The sequence below is a fragment of the Anomalospiza imberbis genome, chromosome 5 (genome assembly GCF_031753505.1).
Source record: "Anomalospiza imberbis isolate Cuckoo-Finch-1a 21T00152 chromosome 5, ASM3175350v1, whole genome shotgun sequence".
NCBI lineage: Eukaryota > Metazoa > Chordata > Aves > Passeriformes > Viduidae > Anomalospiza > Anomalospiza imberbis.
In genome coordinates this window covers 39,025,114-39,039,189 of record NC_089685.1, presented here as the reverse complement: position 1 = coordinate 39,039,189, position 14,076 = coordinate 39,025,114, and the positions used below count along the sequence as shown (strand labels likewise).

General features: G+C 35.4%; 1 protein-coding gene across 8 annotated transcripts in view; it reads left to right on the top strand.

Annotated features, from left to right (window-relative positions):
* PPFIA2 (PTPRF interacting protein alpha 2) overlaps positions 1–14,076 on the top strand; it is a 286,450-nt gene that overhangs the window by 235,557 nt on the left and 36,817 nt on the right. For all 8 annotated transcript variants that reach the window (XM_068190314.1, XM_068190316.1, XM_068190312.1 and 5 more), the window contains 7 exons: positions 1,424–1,515; positions 3,892–4,027; positions 4,503–4,723; positions 7,444–7,681; positions 10,187–10,216; positions 11,096–11,226; positions 11,742–11,896. In XM_068190314.1, the coding sequence (XP_068046415.1) occupies positions 1,424–1,515; positions 3,892–4,027; positions 4,503–4,723; positions 7,444–7,681; positions 10,187–10,216; positions 11,096–11,226; positions 11,742–11,896 (1,003 nt within the window). The remainder of the gene's footprint in view (positions 1–1,423; positions 1,516–3,891; positions 4,028–4,502; positions 4,724–7,443; positions 7,682–10,186; positions 10,217–11,095; positions 11,227–11,741; positions 11,897–14,076) is intronic.

Here is a 14,076-nt window from a genome sequence, read left to right as displayed (position 1 = left end):
AATGTATTAAATCCCTGTAGAAGCAATTATACAGATTTTTTTTTAAATACAGCTCCATTCTATACTAATATAAATATATCATATGGCATCAAAAACCAAGACCTTTGAGAAAAAACCAAAAGAGGTATCTATTAAAAAAAAAATTCACTTTCATCCACATTTAGGTAACCTGCAGAGAAAGGCAGCAAGATTAAAGTACCTAAAAGGACAACCTGTTTCAGTGCCTCAGCACCCTCACCATAAAGAATTTCTTCCTGATATCTAAAACCTACCCTCTTTCATTTTAAAGCCTTTGTCCTGTCACTACATGTTTTGACCCCAGAGCTTCTAAGTGTCCGCCTTTGAAGGGATTATTTGTTCAATTTCAGACAGATGGACATAACATCAGATACTAATAATCTCTAAGTAACTGGCAAGTGAAGTGTTACCAATAGAGTATCAGTCATCTCAGTAACTCTGTTCAATCAAGAAATATTTTAAAAATACTCTAATACTATTTCAGTAGTTATATATAAATAATTCAGTAATAATACTCAGGGAAAGTGATATTATTTATAGATAGTATTATTTATAGATATTACTACTAGATATTATTTATATATATCTTATATATATATGTATATTTATAAATCTATAAATTGATTTATAGATATCTAATATAGACGATCCATATCTTTCCTAGCCTTTTCCAATACTGAACATTTTAAACTCTAGGAACACCAGTGTTATAGCTTCATCTCATGCTTGTTCTTAATTAGTTTTAGAATTCTTTCATTTCACTTTTTACATAGATAAGAATTATTTGTAGAATTTGGGAACAGTGCTGTTTTCTCTAGTAGCTGTAAATAGTGGGGGTGTTTTTAGTTAGTTCCAAAAATCCAATTTTGTGGCAAATTGTCATTTTTCCCAGCAGCACCTCATACTAGAGTCACATGAACTCAACAAGAGTTGAACATATAGCTGCAGTTCAAGTCATCTGAAATGCAGTTCTCTCCAAATCTGGGTCTCTGTCAGTAAATAGAAAGGCTGGTATGCAATCCCATAGTGTCATAAAATCATGTAGGGTGGAAAAGATGTTCTCAGACAGCATTGAGACCACCTGTTAATCTTGGTCTCTATAGGGCAAGTGGTGATTCACACAATGAACTGTACCTGGCTTTATGGTAGGAAAAAAAAAGTTTCAAGTACTTGTCCTTCCAACACATCCAGGCAGTGGTAAAACAGTAGAGTGCTATGGCACCTCCTTTTGATGTGTACATCTCATTAGTAGTAGTGACACTTAAATGAGCTTCCTTTTCTTGTTATAGTCAATGTTACATTCAGTATATCTTTGCTTGCTTGTTTAGCTGCACAAGAACAATATCTCATAAAATAAATGTATTTTGTATCACAAGTAAGTATGTCTTCCTCTTCTTATTTCCAGGAAAGACTTGCTGAAGAAATTGAGAAACTGAGGTCTGAACTGGATCAAATGAAACTGAGGGCTGGTTCTTTAATTGAACCCACCTTGTCAAGGTAATATTTTGTGACAAAGGTTTTCTCACTATAAGTTGAAATAGACATAAATGTAAATGGCGAGCATTTACAGCAGGGATGTGTTCAAGCCACACATAAATGTACATTTAAAATGTAAAATCTGTGCAGTTATTACTACTGTTGCTTTTCAATTTTTCATAGGTAAACAGGGCCTTATATCAGTGAGTATACACTGAAATATTAGGGAGATAAACAAAAGTCTTTTAAATTATGCAATGTTTTTAAAAGTATATCCAAATACACAACTTTTTTCCCAGACTTTAAATATAAATTAGAAACAATCTTCTTTAATTCTGAAAGTGATCAGCATATTTATGATCATATTTATTCTATAAATAATATATTTTCTTTTTCTTTGTTAGCAAGGCATTACTCACTGTGTGTAGCAAAAGACCACAGAACTTCAGCTGTATGTAAAGACATTATTCAGAGAGATCTGAAAACATCATAATTAGACATTAAACATTGTGCCTCTTTTTGATGGAAAATCAATATGGGAAGAATAGTGAGACAAATGCCATAAAAATAACCACTAACAGCTGCAAAGAATTTATCATTCTAGAAATTCCTTCTTGCTTAAAAGTGTCCCTTGAGATTAAATTGTTGGTTTATTGATAATTGTGTGTCACATGCTGTTTTCATAACAAGCAACATGTTAGTTTTTAAAACCTGCCAGTACACCTGCCAGACAAAGCTCATGGACCAAGACTGAATTGGGAGCACTGTATTCATCTAAAGTTACTCTTGTTCACTGGGTTGGTTTTTTTCCATCAGCTATTGCCTGCCCATTGATGTCCTCAGACATCTTGCTCAGTACCTGGACATGGTTTCTCCCTTAATCCTTTATTATTTCTTGAAATAATATTTTTCTATATGTAGAGACACGTAAGCTGATGAAATTCAGAATGTGATGCTTTTAACTTTTTGAATTTTTGTTCCCTTGGGAATGTGACTACAGGCACACAACCCATTTTTCTTGTAAGTGCTTGCAGGGACACAGGCTACTGAGCTGCTGTAACAGCAGCTTTGGTTTTTGGAGCATCCTTGGAGAGCAGCAGCTTTTCTTGCTAGGTAGATGAATATCATTAGCTTGTGCTCCATAAACAGAAGCTGATTAGCCCTTGTCAAAGGGCTGTGTGAACTTGATAAGCTATCTGAATATCTTGGGAATTCACCAGGTTCTGCTAAACAGTATTCTTTCCCTTATGTAACCCGACCTCATGAAGCTCCCAGCTTTCTCAGGCACAGCAAGCTCTGAGCATTAAATACTTCCTATTCTCAACCTGTGTTCAATTCTGCATTGGAGTTTCTGCTTTCAGGAAAACAATGAAGCTGGTCAGCAGATGAATATCTTCAGCTAGAGACTGGAACCTGGACTGTTTCTTTTTTCGTGCCAACTTCCTTCACAACTGCCAAATATTATTGATTATGAGAACAAAGCTCTATTGAGACAATTACTGTACACAGAAGATAAAAACAGTCACTGCCCTATGCGGGTTTTTTGTTGCATTTCATTTTTTACTGTGATCATGCTATTCATATATTTTTATGTGGAGATTGCTAGTGTGTTGAGAAACAGAAATTGTTCAGGTCTCCACTTGTGTGGTTGAATTCTTAAATGGTGCATGGACCCTTTGCTCTTCCACCTTGGATCCACAGCCCATGGTTAGGATGCTTTTATTGCACCATGCAGTGAACTTTTCATGCTGCTGTTTGATTAAGGACAAAGAGGTCAGGGACCACTGCTTGTAAACAGGAAAAAAAGTACTGAAGTCATCCTGTATAAGCCTCACTGAAATATCCCAAGACTTACCAGGGCTGTAGGAAAAATTGGGGGTTAAAGCATTGAAAATGTTGTCAATCAAAGATTATTAATTCCTAAACAATGTTAAATATCACAGGTCAGTTCACTAATATTTTCATAATGTAGAGCACAGACTTACAGCAGGAAAGCTTTAATCTATATGCTCACTCATGAACACGTAACATGCTTAGAGTAACCTCAGGCATATGAGGTTATGAATATACAGGAAAATACATTCAGCTGCCAGTTCTAATTATCCTGAAATGTGCTTTTTCCTGTTACAGTTTTTGACAATAAGTTTTTCTATGCATAGCTTTCATTTAAAAAAAAATCAGAAGTTTTATTATTTGGTGTCTCCCTAAATTTTCTCAAAAAATTATTTCGATTTTTCACTCTTAAGTTATGTTTTGTCATGTGATTTTCTCCTTTATTATGTGATACAGGAAAGTTTGTTTGAAAAAAAGAAATTTGTGTTGCTAGACTGAAAGTCATTGGATTGTTGTTGTTATTCCTATTACTCTCTCAGTCCACTTATGTAATTCTTTTTATAGACCTCATCTGGACACATCAACAGAGCTAAGGTACTCAGTGGGCTCACTGGTTGATAGCCAGTCTGACTATCGGTCAACTAAAGTGATAAGGCGACCTAGAAGAGGTCGGATGGGAGTACGCAGAGATGAACCAAAGGTTAATCCCCAATTTCTTCTCATATATTCCCCGATAAGATAATGTTTTGAGGCTGTTAAGCTTACAGTTTTTGGGGTTTTCTTCCAGGAAGAAAACAACAGCAGAAAAAATAACCCACCAAACAAGAAAACCCAACCCAGAGAGCAGGATTTTTTCTATACCTGCTTGGAGAACTGTTGTACAAAATGGCAGCAGAAAATGTTGAAGTTTAGACATAAAAGTTCAAACATACTTGATTATTTGTCTTTCCAGAGTGTCTTTTTGTATAAATTTTCCTTGGAGTAATTGGATACCTAAATTGCAATTCTGTGAAAATACTTTATGCTATTTGCAGTAATACTGCAAGCATTAATGGAGCGCTTGTAATTGAACAAGTATTTTGAAGTGTTAGTTGCTTTCCCTTTCCATTTTTTTTTTAAGTTCGACTTTGCAGTTTTCTCTGACATAAGCCATACATGTCCTAATTCCTGCTCAGGTCAAATCACTTGGCGATCATGAGTGGAATAGGACGCAGCAGATCAGTGTTCTGAGCAGTCATCCTTTCGAAAGCGACACCGAGATGTCGGACATCGATGATGATGACAGAGAAACGCTGTTCAGCTCCATGGACCTGCTGTCACCAAGTGGCCATTCCGATGCCCAGACTCTGGCCATGATGCTCCAGGAGCAGCTAGATGCAATCAATAAAGAAATCAGGTATGTAGCCTGAACCAGCTGTGATGCATTTATGATTACAGCTTCAAGCTTCCTTTAGTGCTTGAGTTCAGGTACTATTCATGGCATTCAGGAAACAGCTTGTTCATTTAGAGGATTGATAACGTGTCTGCTTTCCAGAGGAGAGTATTGATTGTGTAACACCTTTACAGAGAGTCTTTCTTTCCTAACCATAGAAATTTCTTTCAAAAAACATTCCAAGTGAAGAACTGTTGGCCATTTGAAGAAAAGTAAGTTAGAGATTTCACAAATTACTGTTCACAGTCCTCTTTTCAAGACCTTTTTCATTGTTATACATGACTCCACTTGCTCAGTAACAACCTCCTACCAGAAATATTTTATTTCTGTGCTCTCCATGCTTTCTTCTGCCAGTTATCCCATATTAAATCTAATATAAGCCAGGTATTCTAAGACATGGTTTTGATTTTCTCTGTAGACACAGAATATGATTTTTCATGCTCCAAGTTGGATTATAGTGTTTGGATATAGGTAATGAATAGAATATATCTTAATAATATCTGTGCAAGTTTAATGGAGTGGTAGAGAATAAAATGACATGTTTTAATTGAGTGATTGTTATAAATGAAACCATATTTCAAGCCTAAAGCATTCTTACATGTTTTTCAGTAAGGGCAAATTTAAAAACCTTGGTGTATGAAAAACATCCTCTCATTAGCAACTGTTTTCCTAGAAGGAGATGAAGGAAATTAAAGTAAATGTATTAGGGACCTTCTGGTAATACTAGAAACAGAAATACTGTGGTTAGAAATATAATCAAGACAGACTGATTTGGCAAAAGATAATCACTCTCTGATCAAGGTAACTTTAAAGGAAGAACACTGTTGGAATGTATTGAATTTGAGTAATTTTTCTGTTTAGGGAAAAACCTTTTATTATAAATCTAAAGCTTTGCATTTTTTACTGTCCCAGAATGTGTTTATTCAGAAAGGATTACACTGTTTTCTCAAACCTTTTCCTACACCTGTCAAGATACAGAGTCAAAAAGATATTTTGGTGTTAGGAAGGTAAATCTCCTTAAAACAGTGTACATAAAGGAAAGAACCTTATCCATATTTTCTGTTATTACAAAGTCAGCACAGTGGCCAGCTCAGGAAGCTGTAGATGTAACATTTATATTTGTTTTTAAACAATACTAGTCTTTTGTCAATAGTAAATACTAGTATAACAAGTAATACAGTAAAGGGCTTTCACAAGGAACAGTACTTGCAGGTGATATAACGGGATATTATTTGTGCCACCCTGAATCAGATTACTGTTATAACTAATCCAGGGTTTTGACTCAGATTTACCTCAAAAGGGAAGCAAGGGTGAATTTTTTTATACAGCCATTTTTACTGGAAGTCTACTGAGATTAGTTGATTTTCTCAACTGCTAATCTTGTACTGAAGTATAGGCTTTTATTATCATAGCAACTATTATTAAAGGACCAGGTATATAGTTTTTTTTATATGGTTCAGGAAAATCATTCTACAAGGATTATTTTATAAACTGTATTATATTTCATGTATTCTTGGTTTGATTTTTTTTAATTGACAAACACTAAAAGGATTTTTCAATTTTTTGAGGTATCAAAAGATATTAAAAATGTATTTTGCCTTAGATTTGTTTTATTATACAAGATGATTCAGGATTTAGATTACTAAAATGAAAAACATTGTTATAATTATCTTTCAAAATATTATTGGCCTTTAAGTTTCTTCCCTGCATTATTTCAAAAAGAATTGTAGATGTTTTATACAAATTCTGAAATGGATGTAAGGGAAGAAGTTTTATCACAGCATAGGAGTGTTTAGGTTTCTATTTTCAATATATTGTGGTTTTATTTATTTTACTTGCTTCATTTCACTCAGAAAAGTCTGGTTCACAGTTTCAGCCTGCCCGGACTTCGTATTCTCTCATTTCACATTGGTCCTTCATAATTTTTCCTCCTCTTTGCAAAAAAAAAAAAAAAAAGACTACTCCTAGCACAGGCTTATGGGCAAAGGACTTATAAGCAAATATTTTATTTTAAAGACATTTTTCCATTCTAGGTGCAATCACAATTAAAAACAAAACTAAAGAACCCAATGGAAGCATCCTGTTGAGCTGAGAGATGCTTAAGAAGCTTATATTTCTTGCTAATAAGAAAGTGATTTTAATGAAATACACTTAAAAACACAGGTCTTTAGAAACAACTATCATTTTTTCATCAAACTGTAAGGGTAAACCAGACAATTTGTTTTATATGTTCTCTTGTTTTATTAATATGGATTATTTTAGCAATTCCCTTCTTAAAGGCCCAATTTCATTTGACTCTTAACTTTGTGATTTAGCAAAAGATAATCAGATGAAGCCAACATAAGCTTGGAATTAATTATCTGTGGTAAATCAGATTGTTAGCCTCCCTGCCCGATTCTAGCTCCTTTGCAAAGAAACCTATATTCCTGAAATGTCATACATCAAGCCTTGCTGTTGGACACGTTCTTCAAACAGGTTTTGTGGATGGAGGAGTTGAGAAAAATAATTTGATAACTGGTGATTAGGAAAATAATGATAGGAAATTGTCTTTTTTAGTTATCTGTGATATTCATATTTGTTTGCTCTTACTTTCAAATCTCATTTGAAATAAAATGGTTTCTAGTTTTGCTCTGGGGATATGAAGAGACAAACACAACAAGAGCGTTCTTCTTTTACTTAATAAGGTTAATCCAAGAAGAGAAAGAGTCGACAGAATTGCGTGCTGAAGAGATAGAGAACAGAGTGGCCAGTGTGAGTCTGGAAGGCTTAAATCTAGCCAGAGTCCACCAAGGTACCTCCATTACTGGCTCAGTGACAGCATCATCACTTGCAAGCTCATCTCCTCCCAGTGGACACTCAACTCCCAAACTCACCCCTCGCAGTCCAGCCAGGGAGATGGACAGAATGGGGGTTATGACACTGGTAAGAAACCTTATGACAGTTTATGATGTGATATTTCTTGTATTAAGTACTTAATCTTTTCACTGTATGACTGGCTCATCTCTATAATTCTTCATTCACATCTTCATCATTCATACAGATAGCAAATTCTCTTGAATGTGGACATTTGGTGTCATTGGGCTTTGTTATAGTGGTTTTGAGCATTGCATGATTCACTAGGAGCATAGTGATAGGATTACTGAGGGCCTTCAGCACACAGGTTGTGGAATTAATAAGAAACTGAACTGATCACTGGAATTACTTGTATGTAAAAAATGTTTATTAATGGAAAGTTCTTAAGTGATATAGTTATTACACAATACTCTATGGAACTATTGCTGAGTTTAAACTTCTAGGAAATGTCTAGAAGACATTCAGACATTCCACCACTTCGTATATGGGATCATTTGGATATACTTTTATATTTGGTATGCTCTTTTATACTTGCAGTGCTTTTATGCATTCTTCATGACCATATATCATGCACAATGAAATGAGTTCTTTGGTTTCCAGTAATTCATTTTACTGATATATTTCAATATTACAGGTGGCTCACACATAGACATCAAGTCGCCATGAAAATACTGTGCAAATAATTTTTTACATTGCTGTATCTTTGAGGACACATTCAAAAATTTCTGGTTTGATTTGGAAAGGGATTTACAAGGAATTTAATTTTGATCCTAGACAAAAAGAAATGGTACATCTGTCAAATATTTGAATATAGTATGTGTCAACATATTTAAGATGTACAACTCTGATACTGATCTGAATACAGATGCAGGGTTCAGTGTGAGCTACAAACCAGTTTGGAGCCAGGCTGAATTAATCCCTTTAAGTACCAGGAGAGAATCAGAGCAGACCAGTCTGCTGATCTCATACAGGGACTAGAATAGGGTATGCATAAACACAATTTTTATTTGCTTTTCCTCTGATAATCGTGTCACCCATGTCCCTTTGTGGCCCATTCCTGGGAACCAATAGCACTGATTACCTGTGGAGCCTTTCCTAACAGAAAAGCTTGCTAAAAGCAGCTGGAAATGAAGTTTGGCTGTTCCTTCTTCTCAGCTGGGAGTATGGGCTTTTGTTAATGATCATCTAGCCAAGTATTCCCTTTTCCTGACAACTACTCATACCCGCCTCTGCCATGGTGTTTGCTGCCACCTGAGGATCTGAGGTCAGCAGGGAGGAGGTCCAGGCAGGCAATCGTAACTTATTCTTTGCTGCCCCCAGTTCCCACTGCTGAACAACAGAAATGGAAATATTGATTGTACGGGTCCTTGTGAAGGCGGTGAGTGTGCAGGCTGCTGTTCTGCCACCTACTTCAGCAAAGCAGCATCTTCCCAAATGCACAGTGTGTTCCCTTTCCCCAGCTGTTCAAAGGAAGCAGTCTGACTGTGGGTAAATGGCAATGGTTGAACTGCCCTGACAGCAGACCCCTGCACTGCCTGGTTGTCTGGATTTGAAAACTGTATCTTTGGGTCAATAGGTTCATCAGATTCAAACACAAAATGCCAGCATAGCCTCTGCAATTCAGGTTGCCATGATCTCACTGGTATCCAGCTCTGTGCTAAAACTTAGATGGATTTGCCTGTCTGACTTGCAGTTGAACGCTTGACTTGCCACAAGCAGTAGAAGCATCCCCCCATAGTGTGCTCAGCAGCACAGCCCACAGCTTTGCTCACCTTCATCAACCATTTCAGGAAAGTTCTGCCCTGCACTGTTTCAGCAGGAGTTCAGTGTTCAATATCACTTCCTTGCTGACTGGGAACAGACACAAGTCTGTCAGACATCCTCTAAGTGAAACTTTGAGTTGGGAAGAGATTTAAGTCTGATCTCTAGAGCTCAAATTGCCAAAAGACCCTTTGTTGGTTGGCTGGAGAAGCAGGACTGCATGAGTTTCCACAGCCCAGGTGCATGCAGTAAATAAATCCTTAAATGAACAAGACATCTACCAAAAAAAAAATGCAAAGGGGGTTGAACAAGACTCATTCTAGCAGTCTGCTGCTGCCAAGTAATACTGAAGAAGATAGGTGAATATGTATTCATTTCCTGAAAATAGCAGTCATTTTTTAAGGCATGGTATTTGGTGATGATATTTTGTGGTTTTACTTAGTGGGACACCAATATATTTGTAATATTTGATAAAACGTCTAAAAAAAAACTTGTTAAGGATAATGTAAGTACTTATATGAAAATTCAAAAATAGAAAGTGCTACTATAGGCTTGAAATGTCCAATTCTTTGCTAAGTTTATGAAATTGAAGGAGAGTGTAACTTTAGTAAAAATACCCAAACCTACTTTCCCAGAATGACATATTTTTCACTTATTACATCAAGTCTGTAATTAGTATATAATATGGAGAGTGATTAATCTTTGCTTTCCACTTCATGGATGTGAGAACAACAAATGTGAGGATTTTTTATGCTTCAATAATATTTATTAATCGGGTTTTTTTGTTGTTTCCATTTTTGTTACCAATCTAAGCCAAGCGACCTAAGGAAGCATCGGAGAAAGGTATGATACTGGGGTTTTTTAAAGTTTGGGAGAGCCCATTTATCATGTTCCTCTGCTATTTAGATAACTAAATCTTTGCTGGGGTCCGTTGCCAGCAGCTGCATCCCTTCCTCTCCATTTCATTCTATGCCTGAACATAATCATTAATCCTACCTGGAATGGCTTCTAGGAGTCACACCTAAGCCACAGAATCAAGGCCCACCAGCGATATCTTGGACTAGCAGCCCCAACAGCACAAACTTAAAGGAATACTTATTTTTAAAGTATGGACACAAAAGCATTACCTTCAAATGTATTTTGACCATTCTTCTTGCTGGAGGATCTACAGAGATAGTCCATTAAATCTTCTGGAGCAATATAAATTTCTATACATAACTGAAACTGATGATGAAATTCCATGACATTATTTAAGATAAACAATTATAATGCTCTGACAAAATTCCTTTTTGTCCATGCTTACTGTCAAGCGTGCTGACTATTCTGGTAACACACCGTAAAGAGTGGTCATGTTTATGCCTGTATTCACCTTCTCTCTTACATCCCTGAGAAACTTAGTTAGCCTGAATAATCCTGTTTAATGCAATGGACCCACTTACACCTAAGATTGTCTTCATTTAGACCTTCACCTACCTCTATAGCATAAAAGGAATGAACTTCCGCAAGCATAATCTCATTTTTTTAAAATATCGGTTTTAATCTGCCATATTTAGAAAATTGTTTTTCCCAATAGTGTATTTCAAAAAAAAGAACCCTTACAATTTCCTAGAAACATTACACTTGAAATCTTATGTGCTTCAGTCCACTTGACAATTTCATGCAATGTGTATTGAAACGTTCTTGAAAAGCTAATATGCTCTCATTGGAGTCTCTCTCCCCCAGATTGCAGTAGTTGAAGAAGATGGGCGTGAAGATAAAGCCACAATCAAATGTGAAACTTCTCCTCCTCCAACACCCAGAGCCATCAGGATGACTCATACCCTTCCTTCTTCGTACCACAATGATGCCAGAAGGTAAGATGTTTGTAACCTGGACTGATACTTAACAGTTTACCACATATTATTGTTTTCAAGTCATGTTGTTTAACTATTCCAAAATTACCTGATTTCTTTCCTGTTTCTCATGTAATGAGAGAAAAAAATCTTACCCATTGTCTGTCGCAATGACCCTGAAAATGTTTATCAGTGCTAAAGTACATGCTGGGTATTTCTGGTTTGAGGTACAGTTTTGATGACTACTGGAAGTAGTAATGCTACAAATCCTAGAAATAAAATCAGAATGCTGACTACTGTATTTTTTATAAATTATTCTTAGCAAAGTAAAAACATTTATTTTCAGCCTTGCCTAACAGAGAAAGTGTGGTCTTCTGTTGCTTTGTATGTTGCCAAATAATTTGAAGATGTGCTTGTTTTACTTGTTGGGAGATCATTACTAAATTATAACCAATTAATTTATTTGCAGAGCTGCTCAGAAGAAAATAAACATGTTGACATGTTATGTATTCTATTTCTTTATTATCATTTTGCAGTAGTTTGCCTGCTTCACTGGAGCCAGAAAGCATTGGTCTTGGCAGTGTCAGCAGCAGTCAGGACTCCCTGCACAAAGCTCCCAAGAAGAAAGGAATCAAGTCTTCAATAGGCCGATTGTTCGGCAAAAAAGAGAAGGCTCGACTTGGACAGCTCAGTAAGGAATTAGTGGTAACAAGCTAAGGTCACCATTTCAGTGCCATTTTTCCATTTTTAATTTTGCCGTTTTTTCAGTTTCCAATTAGTTCATGTTTCTGTTTTGTCTGGCACAACTTTCCCATTAAATTTCATTGTTATCAGCAGTTATATTTGTCAAGAGTTTGCCATGACTGTAATGTAAATGAGAGTTCGGACACAAATTACTGGAGTCATCTTCTTCACTGAACCTGGTGCTTCAATAGTCTGTTGAATTAGGGTAGCAATGATAACACTGTATTCTTGAAAAACCATATAAAGAGGAGGTGAGATGTTAATTAGCAATAAATGGCTATAAGTGGTGTATCTATGTGATACAGAAGTTCCTTGCGACAAAGTGTAGCTGCTTTTCAGATTTCAGTGTGTCTGTAGATGCCCTCTAGTGCCTATAGCTGAATGTCCTCAGGATAACTCTTTTACAGTTATGCTGCTCACAGCAGTGCTTAGCTTTCTTCCTACTTCTGTCCTTTTCCCATGCCAAGACTATTTCATTCTACTTCATTCATGGCAAAAATTTTCCTCTGCCTATTTCTATAGGATATGTCTATATGGACACATGCCAACACAAGTATCAAATTGTAATAAACACATCAATAAAATTGAAATACTGTCTCTTTCCTAGTCATGCAGATGTCACATAACACAAGTTTGTGAGGCACTAAATTTTACTGCTATGGTGACCATGTCACACTTGTAAAAAGAATTTTAAGGCCTTGCAGTAAACATTAAGCATCAAGCACAAGCCTGAAATTGCAATGTGTCCTTATCACAACTAACAAACCCATTGCTAAAATAGTACAGAATAAAAACAAAAGATAGTACTAAGGTCAAAGTATCAGGGTATCTTTGAGAAACTGAGTATTCTTTATTTATACTCCAATCTTTCTCCTCTCTGCCTGTGAAAACCATGTGCTCTTAAAAAAAACTACCTAATTTCTAATTGCAATCTGAATTCTCCCTTTTTTCACTGTGAAAAGAATAAAACTGATTTATTCAGTCTTTCAAATGAGAATCTATACAGGAGTCTTTCAAATACACCTGTATGCCACTATATGCATTGATGACTAATTTTATAACTTTAGACTGCATCTAAAGTTAGACTTTATTAATTCACATTTACATTCCATATAACCCATTTTATTGATATTGATGGTTTATGCATAATAGTCTGCAATTTCTCAGTAAGTCGGGAACACAGAGGATCAAGATGCAATAAATGTGTTGGTCTTCCCTGTGATTCTTTGGAACGTGGAACAAAAGTGAAATAACAGTTTCAAAGACTATCTCAGGAGCATGGAAATCTAGCAATAGATTGATTTCTTAATACCCACTGTGATTAATAATACATACATAGAATTTGATAAAGTCCATGTGTAATTCCCCATACTAGGTCATGAAATTGCTAAAAGATATTAGTGGTTTGCAATTATATGAATTTTTGTAACTTCCATTCTTTAATTCAAGAGCAAAATTTCAATATAATGCACATTTTAATTAAGGAAACTAGGTTTACTAGCATGTATACAATGAACAGTAAGACTGTTACTTAATCAAAAGGTAGGAACAAAATATTTTTCAGAAATTAAAAATACATTAAGCAGCTAAATTACAGGTAATTTTTCTCATCTTAATTTTTAACATATCAAAAGAAAAGCATTTATTGAGTGGTCATTTCCATTCAATATCAATATCATAGAATCGTTGAATATCCTGAGTTGCAAGGGATAATGAAATTTAAAAAATAGTACTTGACTCAGTTTCACAACAGATGTATTATCTGTGCAGCTCTATAATTAGGAGTTCTATTTGTGGTAAGATACTACATCACAGAAGTTTACATAGCAAGTCATATCCCTAAGCCCTGCAAAATATTTGTATGGTTTCCATAACCTAAAATTATATTGCAAAATCAATAAAAGAATGTAATTAACTTCCTTGCTTAAATTAAACATTCTAATTTAATAGACATATGCTTCTTACATTTTTTAATATAGAAAATAACTTTTCTTCAAAAGCATGTATTTATATACTCTTATTTAAGAAACAATATTGAAGCCTCCAGATTTGTATTACTAAGATCAAAAGAGCCATGCTATTATACAAAATATTTCCTTGCTCTGTGTTCCTTGCAGAACCTTGCAA